Here is a 20,106-nt window from a genome sequence, read left to right as displayed (position 1 = left end):
ACTCCCAAACTCATTCTATGAGGCCACCATCACCCTGATGCCAAAACCAGAAAAAGATACTACAAGAAAAGAAAATTACAGACCAATATCACTGATGAATATAGATGCAAAAATCCTCCACAAAATACTAGCAAACAGAATCCAACAACACATTAAAAGGATCATACAACATGATCGATTGGGATTTATCCCAGGGATGCAAGGATTCTTCAATATATGCAAATCAATCAATGTGATAAACCATATTAATAAATTGAAGAATAAAAATCAAATGATCATCTCAATAGAGGCAGAAAAAGCTTTTGACAAAATGCAACACCCATTTATGATAAAAACTCTCCAGAAAGTGGGCATAGAGGGAAACTACATCAACATAATAAAGGCCATATACGACAAACCCACAGAAAATATCATTCTCAATGGTATAATCTGAAAGCATTTCCTCTAAGATCAGGAACAAGACAAGGATGTCCACTCTCGTCTCTATTATTCAACATAACTTTGTCCTAGCCACGGCAATCAGGGAAGAAAAAGAAATAAAAGGAATACAAATTGGAAGAGAAGAAGTAAAACTGTCACCGTTTGCAGATGACATGACACTATACATAGAGAATCCTAAAGATGACACCCAGAAAACCACTAGAGTTAATCAATGAATTTGGTAAAGTTGCAGGATACAAAATTAATGCACAGAAATCTCTTGCATTCCTATATACTAATGATGAAATATCTGAAAGAGAAATTATGGAAACACCCCCATTTACCATTACAACAAAAAGAATAAAATACCTAGGAATAAACCTACCTAGGGAGACAAAAGACCTGTATGAAGAAAACTATAAGACACTGATGAAAGAAATTAAAGATGATACAAACAGATGGAGAGATATACCATGTTCTTGGATTGGAAGAATCAATATTGTGAAAATGACTATACTACCCAAAGCAATCGACAGATTCAATGCAATCCCTTTCAAATTACCAATGGCACTTTTTACAGAACTAGAACAAAAAAATCATAAAATTTGTATGGAGACACAAAAGACTCCAAATAGCCCAAGCAGTCTTGAGGGAAAAAAACGGAGCTGGAGGAATCAGACTCCCTGACTTCATTATATACTACAAAGCTACAGTAATCAAGACAATATGGTATTGGCATGAAAACAGAAATATAGATCAATGGAACAGGACAGAAAGCCCAGAGATAAACCCACACACCTATGGGCAACTATTCTATGACAAAGGAGGCAAGGAAATACAATGGAGAAAAGACAGTCTCTTCAATAAGTGGTGCTGGGAAAACTGGACAGCTATATGCAAAAGAATGAAATTAGAACACTCCCTAACACCATACACAAAAATAAACTCAAAATGGATTAGAGACCTAAATATAAGACCGGACACTATAAAACTCTTAGAGGAAAACATAGGAAGAACACTCTTTGACATAAATCACAGCAAGATCTTTTTTGATCCACCTCCTAGAGTAATGGAAATAAGAACAAAAATAAACAAATGGGACCTAATGAAACTTAAAGGCTTTTGCAAAGCAAAGGAAACTACAAACAAGACAAAAAGACAACCCTCAGAATGGGAGGAAATATTTGCAAACGAATCAACGGACAAAGGATTAATCTTCAAAATATATAAACAGCTCATGCAGGTCAATATTAAAAAAACAAACAATCCCATCAAAAAATGGGCAGAAGACCTAAATAGACATTTCTCCAAAGAAGATATACAGATTGCCAACAAACACATGAAAGGATGCTCCAACATCACTAATCATCAGAGAAATGCAAATCAAAACTGCAATGAGGTATCACTTCACACCAGTTAGAATGGGCATCATCAGAAAATCTACAAACAACAAACGCTGGAGAGGGTGTGGAGAAAAGGGAACCCTCTTGCACTGCTGGTGGGAATGGAAATTGATACAGCCACTTAGGAGAATAGTATAGAGGTTCCTTAAAAGACTAAAAATAGAATTACCATATGAACCAGCAATCCCACTACTGGGCATATACCCAGAGAAAACCATAATTCAAAAAGAAACATGGGGGACTTCTCTGGTGGCGCAGTGGTTGGGAGTCCGCTGGCTGACACAGGGAGCGCGGGTTCGTGCCCTGGTCTGGGAGGATCCCACATGCCGCGGAGCGGCTGGGCCCGTGAGCCGTGGCCACTGGTCCTGTGCGTCTGGAGCCTGTGCTCCGCAACGGGAGAGGCCACAACAGTGGGAGGCCCACATACCACAAAAAAAAAAAAGAAAGAAAAATAAGAAACATGGACCCCAATGTTCATTGCAGCACTATTTACAATAGCCAGGACATGGAAGCAACCTAAATGCCCATTGACAGACGAATGGATAAAGAAGATATGGTACATATATACAATGGAATATTACTCAGCCATAAAAAGGAACAAAATTGGGTCATTTGTAGAGACGTGGATGGATCTAGAGACTGTCATACAGAGTGAAGTCGGAAAGAGAAAAACAAATATCGTATATTAACACATATATGTGGAACCTAGAAAAATGGTACAGATGAACCGGTTTGCAGGGTAGAAATAGACACAGATGTAGAGAACAAACATATGGACACCAAGGGGGGAAAGTGGTGCGGTGGTGGTGGTGGTGTGATGAATAGGGAGATTGGGATTGACATATGTACACCAATATGTATAAAAGGGATAACTAATAAGAACCTCCTGTGTAAGAAAATAAATAAAATTAAATTCAAAAAATTCAAAAAAAAAGAGACTCTGCGCTCCCAATGCACGGGGCCCGGGTTCTATTCCTGGTCAGGGAACTAGATCCCGAATGCCACAACTAAAGATTCAACAGGTGGAAACAAAAATCCTGCGTGCCGCAAGTAAGACCCAGAGCAGCCAGATAAATAAATAAATAAATAAACAAATAAATAATTTTTAAAAAAAAATAAGATAATATATAATAACTATTATTTACAAAATGATATCAGAATTTTTACCCCAAGTAGAGGCTCTCAAACAAAATCTTTAAAGCATGTAATACTTGTATGCAGACACTCCTCCAACCAGCGCTGCCCTCAGTCTCTGTGATTGAAATGAAATTCAATAAGCTATTAATTCTGTCACCTGCTGTCACATCTTGTGATAAATATGCAGTCGCTTGCCAGATGCTGAAGGATCTCTTCACAGTCAGGCTGTCAGTCAAAGAGCAGAAAATGTCAAGCCTCTATTTACTCTTAGAACCTGAGAGCCTTTTCTTACCTGTAGGTGCCCAGTCCCTCGACTTTCCTGTGTTTCATCTGCAATTCTAGGGGAGACAGTGCATCCTCTGTTTTCAACACGTCTTATCCTTTGCCTAATTTATTTCAGGATGACAAAGTTACCGCATTTGATCAGATCAGTGTGAACCCTCCAAATCTTTAGTGTATAACAATAAGGCAACATGCCCTTATGTCTTTAACCTCAAACAAAACTTAAGTGCAGAAAAAAATACTCTAATTAAACTTTAAATTGGTTTAACATGATAAAATGATGTTACTTCAGCCCTGGTAGGGTACATTTTAAACCAATACTGTCTGATAGATCTTATTGTTATAATCCCACATACATCTTTTTATGAGTTTCATAAATAATAATTAGCATTTAGGTATTACTAATCAGGCCCTGATAGTATTTGGAACTCTGTTAATCTTGACAACAATCCTGAGGTAGGCATATTTTCCTCATTTTGCAGACAAGGAAACCGGGGGACAGTAAGAAACCCAGGCCATTTGGCCCCAGAGATTGGATATTCAATTAAATACTCTTGGGCATATTGGCAGATGATGGATCTAATGAACTTGGGATTTGTGAATGGACAGAGTACCATTATTTTCATTAATACCTTACATTTTATGTAAATAATAAAGTCAAACTGTGAAGAATGAATTGTTTATGCTATTATCTTAAAAATAAAGATTATATTATAATAAGTCACATCATTTTGCATTGTGTGTAATACCACGAAGGCTAAGGCACTCCACTGCTCTTATCTGGCTAATATTCACAGCATTCCCGATACCATATAACAGTTTCAGAGCCCTAGATTATAATCCCAACTATACGATGGTTATTAAATACAGTTTGCGATATAGACTTATAGAATATAATTTTGTTCCTTTCTTATTTTTCTCTATTCACTGCCATCCTTTCATATGTCAGGTTTGACACAACTGCATTTCTTCTAAAATATTTCATAGTTTACATTTTTTAGATTTTTGTTATTACTCCAGACAGGGCTCCCCAAACTTTGTTCCAAAATAAAAAAGTTTACTTTAATAATTATCCTAATTTCTTAAGTAAAAAGGTTGAGGCTCAAACAGGTTGAATATTATACGTGATAACACATGCTAAGTCAGAGGGGTAATATATTGATAGAACAGAAATCTTATCCTAGGGCTCAAAGGACTTTCGATGGCTTATGTAAATGGATTGTGTTTATTAACATCTTCTTGAAACAAATATACTTCAGAAGCATAGACCTATCATTAGAAAAATGTGGTTACACATCACCTACATGCTCTAAGTGCAGTAAGTCAGGACAGAACTTTACCATTTGATTTTTCAAAAGGCAGATCCTTTCATTTTCCTTTGTTTTTTCTCGAACAGCGTAACATTGTCAGTCTTTGTTCCAAAGGTATGGAATGAAAATTGTTTTTTTATTATAAAAATTAGAACGGAAGAACTTACAGCTGGACAGCACGACCCTGGATTTAATTTCAACATCTGTTTTTCCACATTATAGGGAGGCACATTATATGATTCTGTGCCGCTTTTATTTCTTCGGATTTTTCCTCTCCTGGGATTCTTTCATATTTGTTATTATTTGAAGCTCTGGTCACGGCTCTGAATCATTTTTGTGCTTTTTCCTCCTCTACCTTCAAAACTGCTTCAAAACTTCTGTAAGTCATTTGTTGAGAAGCCTAGAATCTCTTCTGCAAGTGAGCTGGCTGGGTGGACCTGAAGGACTGCTAGGGAGTTGATAGGTTGCTAAGAATATAGCTGATTCACTTTGTTGTATGGCGGAAACTAACACAACGTTGTAAAGGATTTATACTCCAATAAAGATGTGAAAAAAAAAATCTTGCTAATTTGCTACGTAAGCTGCATTTTCCTTTCTCCGATGAATTTAGGGGGCTTGTGTTTTGACCTGTATCAGTGATTCTGTTTGGATCGATTACTTTCAGATTACCATTTTTTATCCCTATATGAACGTTGCACCTCATTTTCCCTGTAATCGGTTCAACAAATGTCAGCTGTTCGTGTTTCAGTTCCTGCCGATAACTGCTGGAAGTGATTTAATGCAGCTGGAGAATAAACTGACAATCATTATAGCCTGCAAAGTGTGAAAACATTTCATTGCACTGTTGTGGTCTCTTTAGTCTGAGGACTGATGACGCTCAGCGGATGAGACTTGGGGGGAAGAAGCCTGCTTCATAATAATTAAAGAAATTGTGTAAAGGAGGGGTGAGGCCTGGGGCCGCTCGGGGCGGTTTATCCGGTGCACCCTTCTCCAGGGCTTCTTTTTATACGAATGCACTTTAAGCGTTGAAGGGAAATACTTTCATCTGAATGGGATTGTCGTGCTTTGTTCAGGCTGTCTCCCCATCTGATAAAATCCCTCGCTGAGTACCAGCACAGATGGGGCTCATTTGGGGAAGACAGAGGCGGCAGAGGAGACAAACGCTGGGGTGGAGCAGAGGCGGCGGCAGCCAGCGACGCCTGCAGGCCCGCGGGGTCTCCTCTGCCCTGCCCGCTCACCGGCGCCCCGGCGGGGTCCACGCAGCCGGAGGGATGCCCTCGCCTCTCCCGCGGCGCCCTCACCTGCCGGGCGACCTGTCCCCGTCGGGGGACTCGCGGCCCTGCAGCAGCCCCTGCGAGCTCCCGGGGCCGGCAGGCAGGCTCTTGGCGGGGGGCACCCCGCCCCGGGCCCCCCGCCTCCCGCGCCGGCTGGCCTGGTGCTCCATCGACTGGGAGCAGGTGCGCCTGCTGCGCAGGCTGGGAGCCGGCGGCTTCGGCTCCGTGTACAAGGCCACCTACCACGGCGTGCCCGTGGCCATCAAGCAGGTGAACAAGCGCACCAAGAACCGCCTGGCCTCCCGGCGCAGCTTCTGGGCCGAGCTCAACATCGCTCGGCTCCGCCACGCCAACATAGTGCGCGTGGTGGCGGCCAGCACGCGCGCGCCCGCGGGCTTCGACAGCCTGGGGACCATCATCATGGAGTTCGGGGGCGACGTCACTCTGCACCAGGTCATCTACGGCGCCACCGGCTGCCCCGAGGACCAGGGGCCTGCCTGCGGCGCCGGGGAGCAGCTGGGGCTGGAAAAGTGTCTCAAGTACTCCCTGGATGTGGCCAGCGGCCTGCTCTTCCTTCACTCACAGAGCATCGTGCACTTGGACCTCAAGCCGGCCAACATTCTGATCAGCGAGCAGGACGTCTGCAAAATCGGTGACTTCGGCTGCTCCGTGAGGCTGGAAGACGTGCTGTGCTTGCGGGCCCCTCACCACCTGGGCGGCACCTACACCCACCGAGCGCCGGAGCTCCTGAAAGGAGAGCCCGTCACGCCCCGAGCGGACATCTATTCCTTCGCCATCACGCTCTGGCAGATGACCACCCGGGAGGCGCCCTACTCGGGGGAGCGACAGCACGTGCTCTACGCCGTGGTGGCCTACGACCTTCGCCCGGCCCTCTCGGCGGCCGTCTTCACCGCCTCCATCCCCGGGAAGAGGCTGGAGAACGTCATCCAGCGCTGCTGGGGGGCCAGGGCTTCGCAGCGGCCAAGTGCCGAACGCCTGCTGGTGGACCTTCGCGCTTTAAAAGCTGAATTGGGCTGACTCTAAACCTGCATCCAGATAAGGCTTTGTCTTTGTTTCTATTCATTTTTAACGAAGTCAAGATGTACGAAAAAAACATATAGGTAGGATGAATTTTTAGAAAATAAAGTTCCTAAAAACTCCTTTCATCTCAAATGCTTTTTCTAAGACAAACAGCAGAGCATAGTAGTCCTGGTGGTACTCAGGACCTAACCTTATCCCTTTACAGATACTTCAACAGTCCCATAGTATTGCACTTATTCAAATCTGTTATTGATAAAAACCACTTTGTCCAAAACAGAACTGAATTGGAAAATGCCAAAATTTTCTGTAAGTTCGAATGATATGCTCCATACCTAAATTTAAACGATTAACAGTTTACTTGCTCCCACACCAAATAAGTAAAAGCTTTTTTAAAAAAAGACTTGTTTCCCTCCTCCTCCCTCCCCAAAACAGCTACTTGTTTGTAAAGACCTTCACACATAACAATTTACAAATTGAGGTAAATTTATTTTTAAAGGAATAATGTTTTAAATGAGTTCTTGGGATATTTTGCACTTGTACATTCCATGAGTAGAAACATTTTGCTAAAATAAAATACTTAAATATACTTTAAAATACTTCGAAACTGGGTCCCTTTTCCTGTTATTTGGACACAAAAGTAGATGACAGAACAAAGAAAGATTATATGATGTGAGAAGAAATGATGACCCCCGAGGAACAGTAAAATTTAACATTGGGATGGAGGAGAGCAGACAAGGAGAGCCAGACTGCCCATCCAAGAAATCAAGGCCATGGCTGCTGGTACATGGGTTTAAAAGAATGAGGTGCCTGGACCTTGTCATTAGGACAAAGCTGACTTCCACTGGGCAACAGCACTTTCAGTAAGGGCTTGATGGAGAAGCTGTGTTTGGACTGTTAAGGAGAAGAGAGAAGCAGAAACCTTTAAAAGGGTAAGGTACACAGAAATGTTTTGAAATTGTTGATTTGGTTTAGTTTACTTTTAGGATAAAGGCAGTGAATTTATCTGTGAAAGAAGCAAGAGGAGACAGATAACTGATGAAGTTTAAGAACTTGTGGAAGCAATGAAAAGTAATGCCCAGGGAAAGAGAATGTAGCCTTGGAGAGAAAGCATCTCCTCCTGGATGTGAGCAAAAGAGGGCAGGACAACTGCTACCACAGGTAAGATTTTAAGCAGGAAGAAGGGGACTGGGGAAGTTCTCATCTGTGGACTTCTATTGTTTTTCAGTTAAGAGTGATTAAGGGTAGAGGGTCTACAGAGTGAGGTCATGATTTAGAACTGTTCTTGAGGGAAGCAAAAGGGAGCCGTCATGACTGTGTATAATATTGGTACAGGGCTATCAGCTCTGTCTATGAAGCTGGGGACAAACCAGCCATAGACCAACACCAACAAATGCTTCCCTCAGTGTCCTGTAGCAACAGGAGTTCATGTTGGCAAGTTTAAAATACAATGGATTAAAAAAAAAAAAAATCACAGTGGGTCAGTTTGTTCTACCAGGTGTGTTAAAAGAAGATTCTAACTATGCTGAATACCTCATTCCAGACTGACAGCTATAGAAGGATCCCTACTAAAAATATTAAAGTCCAGAATTCACTTCCCTGAATGAATGTGGCCAAAGCTTAGACTCAAATATCTTCCCTTCTCCTGGGAACCATTCAGAGTGACAAAGAGAACAAGGCAAGGGACCTTGTAAACCACATAGTCAGGGACACTAGGAGACGCAGAAAGTGTACAGATTCCAAATGTCAGTAGTGATGCCCAATGACTGGAGACACCCTGTAGGGAAAGAACGCAGGGAGCCGTGTGGGTAGCTCAGGGGAGGACCCAGGGACCTATCAGTGGCAGATCCCAGAAGGACATAGCAAAATAGATTCTCTGAAGAGCAGATGGCCACGTGGAGTGCAAAAGTTGGGGTGAAACTCCTGAGATCAAACGGGGCTGAGCTTACGAGAGTGGGGAGGGAAAGAAGGAACAAAGAGTGCTGAGGAGGGTCTAGCCACGGCAGAACTCGGAAACATGTAGCAAAATGAGAGGGTCACCAGGTGTGGGGCAGGAGGCACGAGACACAGAAGCCTCCTGAGCCCAGTTAGCTTGGAGGGAGAAAAAGGTGTGGCTGCCTGGAGAAACCCACAAAAAGGCCATTTTTCAAGGAAACAAATATGGTCTTTGTGGTTGCAGAGAAAGGAGGTCTTTGAGGTGTAGGAGGACTACCCAGATAGGACGTAGAATAAGCCCATGGACTGTGCAATTGGAAATGCTAAGAGTCACAGGAAATTATCTAAAGTAGACAAATCAAGTCAGAGGTAAAAGCATATTTAACAGAACAAAGATAAGTATTAAAAATACCACTGACTTAAACTGGGGTGGAGGAGGGGAGAGGGAAACAGACACAAGTCATCAATGTTGTCACTGTCCATACAAGTAAGCCCGCAGAGATGGTCGAAGCCTGAGGACATTACAGACAGGGAAATAACAGAACAAAAATACAACAAACATGCTTCCTCAAAAGCAGAAGTACCAAAACAAAAGGCAAAAGAACCAAACACAGACTGAAAGACAACACTATAAACCATAAACACAATAATACAAAATGTCAGATTTCATTAACTGTAAATGGCTTAACTCACCTATTAAAAGAAAAGCTCTGTGCTGTGAGATAAACTCCTTTTACTCCAAAAGTAGGAGCCACGATTTTATCCTAAGATGAAATGGAATTGAAGCCAAAGAAGGAGAGTTAATAATGTTAAAGAATGCAATTCACAGTAAAGACATAAAAGGAATAACTGTGAACCAAATAACATAGTAACAATTTTCAAAGACTAGAAATAACAAACAGTGTAAGGGCAAATGGAAACACTGTTCGTAGGAGACTAATTTCCTTCATTCTGTCCAAAACAGATTAGATGGGCATGAAATAAGGGATGATGCAGAAGACTGACAAAATCAATAGGATACATGTGATTGTTACAAAATCAACAGGATACATGTGACATTCAAGACCCTACAAAGATAACTATAGCTTCTTCTCAAGCACCCATCAAAAACTGACCTATACCATGAACAAAACCTCAAATTCCAAAACCTAAAAATAGTAGACAGAAATAAAATTAAACTTTTAACAAAATAAGAAAAGAAGAAGATCCTTTTTCTGGAGATTTTAAAACTCTTAAGTAACTGTGTGTCAAAATGACATGCTAATCAGAACTGCAGGTCCTCTCCAGAGCAACAATAATGAAAACACTTATATTGGAACCCATGGGAGAACAAAGTCAAAGAAAATGTGTAGTCTCGAGTAAAACTGAAAAAAGAAAGAATAAAAACAAATGAATTAAGCATATGAGTCAAAGTTAGGAAAAGAACAAAAAAATTCCAATTTTATATATATGTAAAACTATATATGTATATGTAAAATATACCTGTAATTGGAAACCAGACAAACTGACTCTAAAATTTATATGGAAAATAAAGAAACAGAGCCAGAAAAATTCAGAAAGAGGTGAGCAATAAAGGTGCATAACTCTATCAGATATTAATATGTAGTATATATATGTAGTATAAAAACTAAGTAATGGAAATGAATACACAGGGCATTGAAACAGAATAGAATGTTCAGAAAAAAGACTCAAACACTCAAATATGGGAATTAGTATATAAGAAAGACAGTGGAGAAAAGATGAACTTTTCAGTGGCATTATGTTGGGACACCTGTGTGGCCAACTGGAACCAAAATTAGGTCTCACAACATACACTAGGATAAGTTCTCAACAGGTCAAAGATTTAAGTGTAAAAATGAAGTCATGGGAAGTACCAGAAGAAAAGTGGAAATTTCCTTTTAACATTAGAGTGGGAAAATCTTTCCAAAGTCATAAAAGAAACAATTGAGAGTCTCAACTACAAAAAGAGGGAATATATTTGCATGGAGAAAAATTAACAGTACGAGTAAGGTCAAAGAGAAACGACAAACTAAGGGAAGACTATTTGTACTTCAAATCATAGCACTTCAAATCATAGCAAAAAGCAAATCTCCCTAATATAAAAAGAGTTCTTAGAATTTGATAAGGAAAAGACAAAGCACGAACAGTGAGTTCACAGAAACAGAAACATGAATAATCCTTAAATAGATAAGAACTACTAATTAGAGATACTACTATCCATTACAGAAAATGAAAACATCACCAAAGTCTAAAAATTTGACAGGTATAATTGGTGAGACATGGGGAATTAGGCCCTCCCAGACATTGCTAATTACAATACAAGTTGCTATAAACTTTATGGAAAGTAACTTGGTTACATCTATTTAAATTACAACATCATTTATCCTGTGATCCAGTAATTCTACTTCTGGAAATTTGTCCTGTTGATATACTCATGGGTATAAGCACACGTTCATTCACTGCAGCATTTCTGTAGCAGCAAAAGATTGAAAGCAAGTCAAGTAGCCATCAATCAGAGCTGGTTAGATGACAAGACGTCCATATAATAAAACACAGCGCACATGAACACAGAGAATAAATAAGGCTTTTACTGTTACGGAAAAAGCTGCATAATGTATTTTTAAAATTAAAAGCAACGTGTAAGACAGTGGTGAAGGAAAATGAGTATGCTACACTATGCTTCCTTTCGTGAAAGAAAGAAGGAAAATAAGGATACATGTTCATATTTGTTTGTATTGGCATAAGAACTTTAGAAGGAAAAACAAAAATGAAATAAAAGTGGTTATCGGTAGGAAACGAGGTGGGTGAGGTGGGAATATTCTTGAGAGTTTACGCTTCATATCTTCTATAGTAATTTGATGTTTGAACCCTATGAATGTATTGCCTATTCAAAACTAATAGAACCCAACAGTAACAAATATTTAAAACTGAAGTCAAACCTCAATCTGCACAAGTGTTCCTTAAACCACCTTGAATCCTCTCTTCCAATAGCTCCTGTCTCGGGTACATAAAAGCCCTGTCATTACCTTCAGCCAGCTTTCCTCAGGCCAGCTAAATCATGGTAAACATGCTTTTCACTGTGCCGGGAAATTCATTTCTGTCTGACCTTTCTCGGGTTCAAAGCAGAGAGCAGCTGACTGGGCTGTGGCCTTTGAAGGAAAAAGACTAAAACGTGCGCAGGTTAAGTTGCATCCATCTGATGAACATCCAGATTCCACTCTCTGTCTCCTTCACAGCTCTCATCACTCTTGCAATTACTATCTTTGCTGCTCAGAAAAGTCATCATCATCAGAGCTAAAATTTATTGAGTATAATGTACCAGGAACTGTAAAGTATTTTACGTATATATCAAATTAAATCCTCACAACTACCCTATCATATTTACTATTATTATTATTGTATTTTTCTTCTGCGGTACGCGGGCCTCTCACTGTTGTGGCCCCTCCCGTTGCGGAGCACAGGCTCCGGACGCACAGGCTCAGCGGCCATGGCTCACGGGCCCAGCCGCTGCGCGGCATGTGGGATCTTCCCGGACCGGGGCACGAACCCGTGTCCCCTGCATCGGCAGGCGGACTCTCAACCACTGTGCCACCAGGGAAGCCCATATTTACTATTATTATTATTTCCTTTTTAAATTTGAGGAGAAAAGTACAGAGAGGTTAAGAACTTGCCCGGGGTCACACAGCTAAGTGACTGGGCCAGAACCCATGTCCTTAACCATTCCACTCTGCCACATAAGATGGTGGTGATGTCAGGGAATACCCTACTCTTAGCTTCATTATTTCAAATGTTTAAACGATGTATTTCATCTTAATTCATAAAAGTCAACCAAGAAAACTGCTGTTGGAGGGCATTACTTGGTGCAAATATTAGGATAGTGTCATTGGGGATGATTTTTAAAGGGACACAGAAAAGGTATCTGAGAAAAATAATGTGGTGCCCCATGCTGGTAAAAGGAGATAGTTAGAGTGTCCTTATTCCTTTCTTTCACATAAACCTGATTATAAGGTAACGCTTATGCACATATTCAGCATGCATGTATTTCATCATCCAGCATATCCTCAGCACCACTCCAGGCACAGCAGGAGGAAGCAAAAGTATAGACCCAAGAGTTGATATTACATTCTAGTTGAAGACGTCATGCAAAACTAAATTTAATTTAAGGTGTTGTGGATACCAATTTCATTACTGATAATATTAAATACATTTCCAAAATTTAAAGTTGCCTGACAGTCTTGGAAAATGTTGGAATGTCCAGGGAATTATGAAGGGCAAAAATACTCATTTATCTCTCTCTTCTCCCTCCTAATATCCTCATATGTGACAGCAGATAAATTTTTCAAAGCATTTAGTCACAAGGACAAAGGGGATGAGAGAGAAAATCACAGAAACAAAATTTGGGAAGCTGGTAAATTCAGTATGCCTTAGAAAGCTTAATCCTGAGCCAGCATCTCAGGTTCTCCTGAACCTGAGATGCCACCTGAGTGATACCATAGAATACCCCAAAGTCTTAGCATTGGCTGTTTGAGTTCACAGAATCTGGCAACCAAGCTAATACCCTCTAGGCAGGGAAATATGAATAGTTCAAGGAACTAGACCTCAAGACACTGACAATGGAGATTCCCCAGTAAAACAGGCAGAATACCCTGCAGCAGTGAGGCTTTAGTTCTTAAATGTACATCCACATGTGCACAGTTACCAGTCAGCTTTTTAGTGCCCCACTATTAAACAGGAGCAGGCAGCTTGGTTTATTTCTTTTATAAAAAAGCCTTTAATATGAAAGAGGAAGATCAAAAAAATCTTAACTATCCTTAGAGACATATAAAAGGAGCTATTGGCTACTTGAAAAAAACAAGGTTTTATTTTTTTTTTAACCTAGAAAACAGTAAAGAGCGCTTGGAAGTTAAAGCTACAATAAAAATGTAAGTTAAAATTCATTAGAAAAATTGACACATAAATATAAACAAATTTCTCAGAAAGGAGAAGAAAAGTAAAATATTGAAAATAGCAAGACAAGGCAATTGGAGGCTCAGTCTGGGAAGTCTAATATCCAAATTTTAGAAGTTCCAGGAAGAGAAAACATGGAAAATAGGAGAAAAGTATCAACAATTTAGGAAACAAAACTCTCCAGATTGAAAAGACGTAATATTGATTTCCCAGACAATGAATGAAAACACACTACAAGAAGGCATATCACGATAAGATTTTAGAACAGTAGGGGCAATGAGAAAGTCCTAAAAGCTTCCAGAAATTTTTTTAAAAATCCAGATCACATACCAGAGATAAGGATCCTAAAAGATAATAGAGGCTACTACTTATAAAATTCTGAGGGAAAAACATTTCCAACTTAGAATTCTATACCCAGCCAAACTATCAGTTGAATAGACAAGCTGACCAAAGACCTCTCCAGACATGCAAGGTCTCAAAAATGTACTACTATGCACCCTTTCTCAGGAAACTACCTGAGGGTTTACTCCACTAAAGCAAGAGTATAAACCAAAGAAGAAGAAAACATAGGATGCAGGAAATCAATACAATACAGAGACAAAGGGAGTCTCCAAGGCTGATGGTGAGTAATGATGACAAGCTGTCAACTGTGTACTAGTGCAGATTAGAGCAGGTCCGAAGACTCAAAGACGATAAAACAAATGAATATCTGTGTTTGAATGGACTGAAGGAACATTTCCACAATTTGAGGAGAGTTTGGATTTAACTTAATGATGGGTACAGAGAAAACAAAGCAAATGAAACAAAAAGTTTACTAACTTTAGGGGACATGAAAAGTTGGGCAACACAAGAAAAGCAAATGCTGCATAAGAAATGATTCAGTTTAAAATAGCTGTGTATAACTCTAATAATGCAATGTTGTATGTTGATCTAACAAAAGCTATAACATAAAAATGATGAAAGGTTCAATGGAGGGGAATTATGACTATAGGTAACAGGAATAGGAGTGAGAAAAAACTAAGTCCTAATTTTCCAAAGAGAGAAACCACTAAATAATACCTAAAACTAAAAAAATTAAGAAGTGTCTGCATAAGTACACTAGCTGGAGGTGCAGACTCAGACACCACAACCGACAGCAAGAGAGCTAAAAGTGGCTAACAAGACTCTCAGGGTTGGCGTGGCGTCCGAGAGGGATTTTGGGGGGCAGTAATTCTACTGCGATTATTTGACTCTTCAACTGACATTCGTGTATAACTGATGAAAATCAAAACAAAATTTAAAAAACAAAAAGAAGAAATTGAGTGTGTGTCTGTGTCTTAGGAGAAGGTGGAGATAGGGACATATTTTAATGTGCTTTCTCTATGAAAAGAATCTTAAGAAACAAACAATATCAAAGTGATTGAACTAAGTATTCCTTTTGATTACTCTGATATGTGTGCATCAACTCACTATGGAAAATCCATACTCTCTTTTTACTAGAGTAATAAAATAGTACCATCTCCCTCAAAAGCCTAAAAGAAAGAAAACAAGCCACCCATTCAGCTAAGGAGAGCAGAAGCTTAGCTTAGTCCTTTGAGAAGGACTAGACTAAGGCAGGACAGCTTCCTGAACACTGCTGAATAGGGCATCAGATTACAAAGAGGGAAAACCTAAAGGTCTATGGAATAATAGAGCGCAGCCGGAAGAAACTTAAAGGGAAAGGAGGAAAATGCTTGACAGAATAATGGCAGCCAGTGCCAGGAGCGAGTCCCCTTACAGAGGAGTCAAGTTACAGAATTCCCCTGACTTCAGAACTGGAAGTAGATTTTCCCCCTTTCAGGAATGGTGAATCATATCAGAACACACTCCTCAGTCAGTCTGACCAAACATTTGTCAAACACTGAGTAATCTTTAAGTCCTTAAGAAATGTCAATTCTGACACAATATGAACAGTAAGAATCTTTTTTAAGGCAGGAAAATAGCCCGTTTTCTCAAATGAATGTCATGACAAGGGTCACGCTGGTCTACTCTGGGTAGATCACATGACTATCATTCACTGTCCACTGGAGTGTATCTTTCCACAATTATTGCAGAATTTCCTGCTACTGTAACTTGAGCTAGAATAACCCATTAATTACCAAGACAAATTTGTAACAGAGTCGATTAAATTCAGGCTCGAGTATGCAATTAGTGGATTGTTTAGCAACTTCTCTTTTAGCTTTCTTGCTGTCCATATTCTGGGCATTCTGGTACTTATCAGCCCCTCCACTAGGGCGTTAGGAGAGAAAATGATGGAGAGACATTCAACAGTTTATTCTTCTATTTTCTAACAGGTCTGCTATCCAGTACTGGCTTTAATTGGATGTGAGGACAGCTTTTAGATTACGTTTATCTGCATTCTCCCCACTCTCCTTATTTTGCAGATTCCTCCTTAGGCAATAAAAATCCAATTTTAAAGAGGTGTTTTTGTTGTTGTTTGTTTTTTTTTCTTAATTCTTTAATGAGGGTCCCAGAGTCAGACCTGTAGTTGGAACTCACAACTTCAGGCATGCATGAGAGTAGTAGGAGCCCCCATTGGTACTTTCTTTGAAAAAAGGCTCAAAGACTTCATGGAAGAGATCACTAAGAAGTTGGGACTATTAGTTGATTGCCTCCCACAATCCCTCTGCCTCTCCCCATCAAAAAGACAAAAAGGTAACCAGGAAATAATGGCTTCTCCTTAACTGTGGAGGAGCTGTTCAAATGGAAAAGAAATTTACCCTGAAGAGGATGTCTGGGCAAAGTAGCCTAGGCTACCCTAGAGACGGAAGGAGAAAGCTCTATGGAGGCGCCTTCCGGGAAATACTGCCAGGGGAGAGGGTGGAGGGGTGTACAAAGAGCTGAAATGAGAACAGCTGCTGGCTAACTGCTGGGGTACTCTTTTCCCTGCCTGCAAATGTGGAAGGTGTTGTTGGGGGGCAGCCCCTGGAGAGATGTCAGGACACTCAGAGGACAGACAGCCAGTGTCTCCCAGCAGAGGGAAGGGGGTGACCATCTCTCCTGACTGTAGCTGTGTTTGGTGATTCTTCTGTCTGGGAAAGTCGAGGAAACCAAAGAGTGAATCAGTCATGCTTCCTGTTTTCAAGGAGCTTTTAGCCTACCACCAACAGTTTTACTAAAACTATATATTTTTTTAAATAAATACTTTACATACCACATACCAAAATCATTTCCAGATGGATTAGAGAGCATCTGTAAAACTGGAAGAAAATAGAATCGAATAGTTAATACAAATTTGCAGGAGGAAGGGATTTCGTTTTTGTTTTTCTTTGTTTTTTCTTTAAGCAGTTTTTGAGGTTTTTAAAATTTATTTATTTATTTTTGGCTGCGTTGGGTCTTCGTTGATGCATGCGGGCTTTCTCTAGTTGCAGTGAGCGGGGCCTACTCTTCGTTGCGGTGCACGGGCTTCTCATTGTGGTGGCTTCTCTTGTTGCGGAGCACGGGCTCTAGGCGTGTGGGCTTCAGTAGTTGCGGCACGTGGGCTCAGTAGTTGTGGCTCGTGGGCTCTAGAGCGCAGGCTCAGTAGTTGTGGCGCACGGGCTTAGTTGTTCGGCAGCATGTGGGATCTTCCTGGATCAGGGCTTGAACCCATGTCCCCTGCATTGGCAGGCGGATTCTTGACCACTGCGCCACTAGGGAAGTCCCTGGAAGGGATTTCTTAGCTCTTATAAAAGCAGTGAAAAAATGTATAAAGGAGATTGCCAGATTTAATTATATAAAAATTATAATTTCTGGATATTAAAATACAAATAAATAAAATATGGACAATGGGCTGAGAAAAATATTTAGCCAAAATGTGACTGAAAAAAATGGTTAATGTTCTTTCTATAAAGAACACCTACAAATAAAAATGAAAAATCGGGCTTCCCTGGTGGCGCAGTGGTTGAGAGTCCGCCTGCCGATGCAGGGGACACGGGTTCGTGCCCCGGTCCGGGAAGATCCCACATGCCGTGCAGCGGCTGGGCCCGTGAGCCATGGCGGCTGAGCCTGCGCGTGTGGAGCCTGTGCTCCGCAACGGGAGCGGCCGCGATAGTGAGAGGCCCGCGTACCGCAAAAATAAATAAATAAATAAATAATAAAAAATCATCATGCCCTAATAAAGAAATGGAAAAAAAAATCTTGAAAAGTCAATTCACAATAAAGAAAACAAATTTAGGGGACAAATATGAAAAAGAGGAAAATGTTATCTCACAAGTACTAAGAACTGCAAATTAAAACTAGGGTGTCTTAAAAGTACATACATGCACAAAATTCTTAATGCTAATGAAGTTGTGGTAAAACAGGATCTTCCGTACACTGCTGCTGACACTACAGAACACAATTTTTTGGAAAGCAGTTGCAGTTTAGCAACGTATATCAAGATTCTCGAAAGCATTTATATTCACTGACTCAAAACTTAACGTCTCTGGAAATCCATCTTAGAAAATACTACAAAATAAGCATTTTAATTAACAGAATGTTCACTAAGGGTCATTTATTCTGGAGAAAGATTCAAAACAAGGTAAATGTCCAGAATGACGAAATAAAGTACAACACACAGTTGATTTAAAATATTATGATGGTGGTAATAACATAGAAATACCTGTACTACATTGTTAACCGAACAGGGCAGAATCCAAAACTTTGTATCAGTTTGATTATTATCTTTTTTAAATAAACACGTTTTTCTTAAAACATACAGAGAAAAAGACTGAAAGCAAAGTTTCGTCTGTCTGCGGGACTGTGGATGTCTCCTTTAGTTCTTTCTTTTTTAAACTTCTCTTTTTTTCCAATTTCTAAAAATTCTTTATAATATAAACATTTATTTAAAAATGAATAGTTCCAAAAATCACTTGCATTTCTATAGATTAACAGTGAGCAACCTGAAAAGGAAATGAAGAAAACTCCATTTATAATACATCAAAAAGAACAAAATACTTAGGAATAAATCTAGCCAAGGATGTGGAAGACTTGTACACTGAAAACTACAGAACGTTGCTGAAAGAAATTAAAGAAGACACAGATAAGTGGAAAGACATCTCATGTTCATGGATTGGAAGATTTTAATATTGCTAAGAATTTCCACACTACTCAAAGTGATCTACAAATTCAACACAATCCCTATCAAAATCCAGATGGGAATTTTTCAGAAATAGAAAAGTTCATCCTAAAATTCATAGGGCATTTCAAGGGACTCCTAATAACCAAAACACTTTTGGAAAAGAACAAATTTAAACTCCACCAAAGCTGCAAGGGGGGGGCCGGCCAGCAGGGCAGGGGTCAGCGCCTCAGTTAATCTATTCATGGAAGTGACAGCCCAGAGCTTTCCCTGAATTCTAGTCTTTAGAAGCAAGTCCGAGGTTCCCACAATCAAGAAGAGGGCGTGAATCACCAGGACAGGAATCACAGGTGGTGGAGGCATGGGGTCGCATTTGAGGGTGTCCACCACATAGAAGCGGCGCGTCAGAATTCGTGTGTGGTGAAGACCAGGGGCTCCGAACTTCTCACGAAGGACGGCAAATGGTAGGAATCTTTTCTCAAAATCGTACGAATTCTATATAACCTGGGAAGCAGAAGTCCGGGAAAAAGTGGCTGATAGATAAATATAGCCCTGGCTCCCCTGCATGACATCAGAATCAAAAAGTGTGGCCGCGGAAATCCTCTGCAGTTTACCTGTGAAAGCTAGGAAATGGCATGTGTAATTCTTCAGGTTGTATATTTCAAGGAACCTTAGAATCTCTAGGCCCGCAGGCCTGGGAATGGGAGGATTATAGTGGGAGAGGACAGTACTAGGAGGCCTAGAGGGCCAAACATTCAGCTCCACCCCTACAGAGAATTTCGGGAGCTCGGCAGTTAAATATGATTGAAAAGTACCACCCCCGTGCATGCTGCATGTGGATCACTCTAGGTGAAAAGATCTTCCTGCGTCCCTGGTCCAGTTCCATTGCTTACTTTAGTGAGCAAAGTTAATGAGCAAATAGAGTTAAGTTGACTGTGGGTCTACGGAACTTCAAACTCAGATTGAAAGAGTTAAGAAATGGGGATTCTATGGATAAAGAAGATGTGGTACATATATACAATGGAGTATTACTCAGCCATAAAAAAGAATGAAATAATGCCATTTGCAGCAACATGGATGGACCTAGAGATTACCATACTGAGTGAAGTCAGACAGAGATAGACAAATATCATATGCTATCACTTACATGTGGAATCTAAAAAAATGAACTTATTTACAAAACAGCAATAGAGTCACAGATAGAACTCTAGAAAACAAACTTATAGTTACCAGGGGGACAGCAGGGGACGGGGTGGGGAGGGATAAATTGGCAGATTGGGATTGACATATACACACTGCTATAT

General features: G+C 40.4%; 1 protein-coding gene across 1 annotated transcript; it reads left to right on the top strand.

Moving 5' to 3' along the window:
• The first annotated feature begins 5,823 nt into the window (after window positions 1-5,823).
• MOS (MOS proto-oncogene, serine/threonine kinase) lies at window positions 5,824-6,864 on the top strand. Its single transcript, XM_065895709.1, has one exon. The coding sequence runs from the start codon at window positions 5,824-5,826 to the stop codon at window positions 6,862-6,864; it is 1,041 nt and encodes a 346-aa protein (XP_065751781.1).
• The last annotated feature ends 13,242 nt before the right edge of the window (window positions 6,865-20,106 follow it).

This window comes from Phocoena phocoena, chromosome 17 (assembly GCF_963924675.1).
Source record: "Phocoena phocoena chromosome 17, mPhoPho1.1, whole genome shotgun sequence".
Classification (NCBI taxonomy): Eukaryota; Metazoa; Chordata; class Mammalia; order Artiodactyla; family Phocoenidae; genus Phocoena; species Phocoena phocoena.
The sequence above is the reverse complement of the archived record's forward strand: the minus strand, read 5'-3'. Positions and strand labels throughout refer to the sequence as shown.

What these genes read in the sequence shown, in the direction of transcription:
- MOS (XM_065895709.1), top strand. Translation starts at nt 5,824, where the DNA reads ATGCCCTCGCCTCTCCCGCGGCGCCCTCACCTGCCGGGCGACCTGTCC.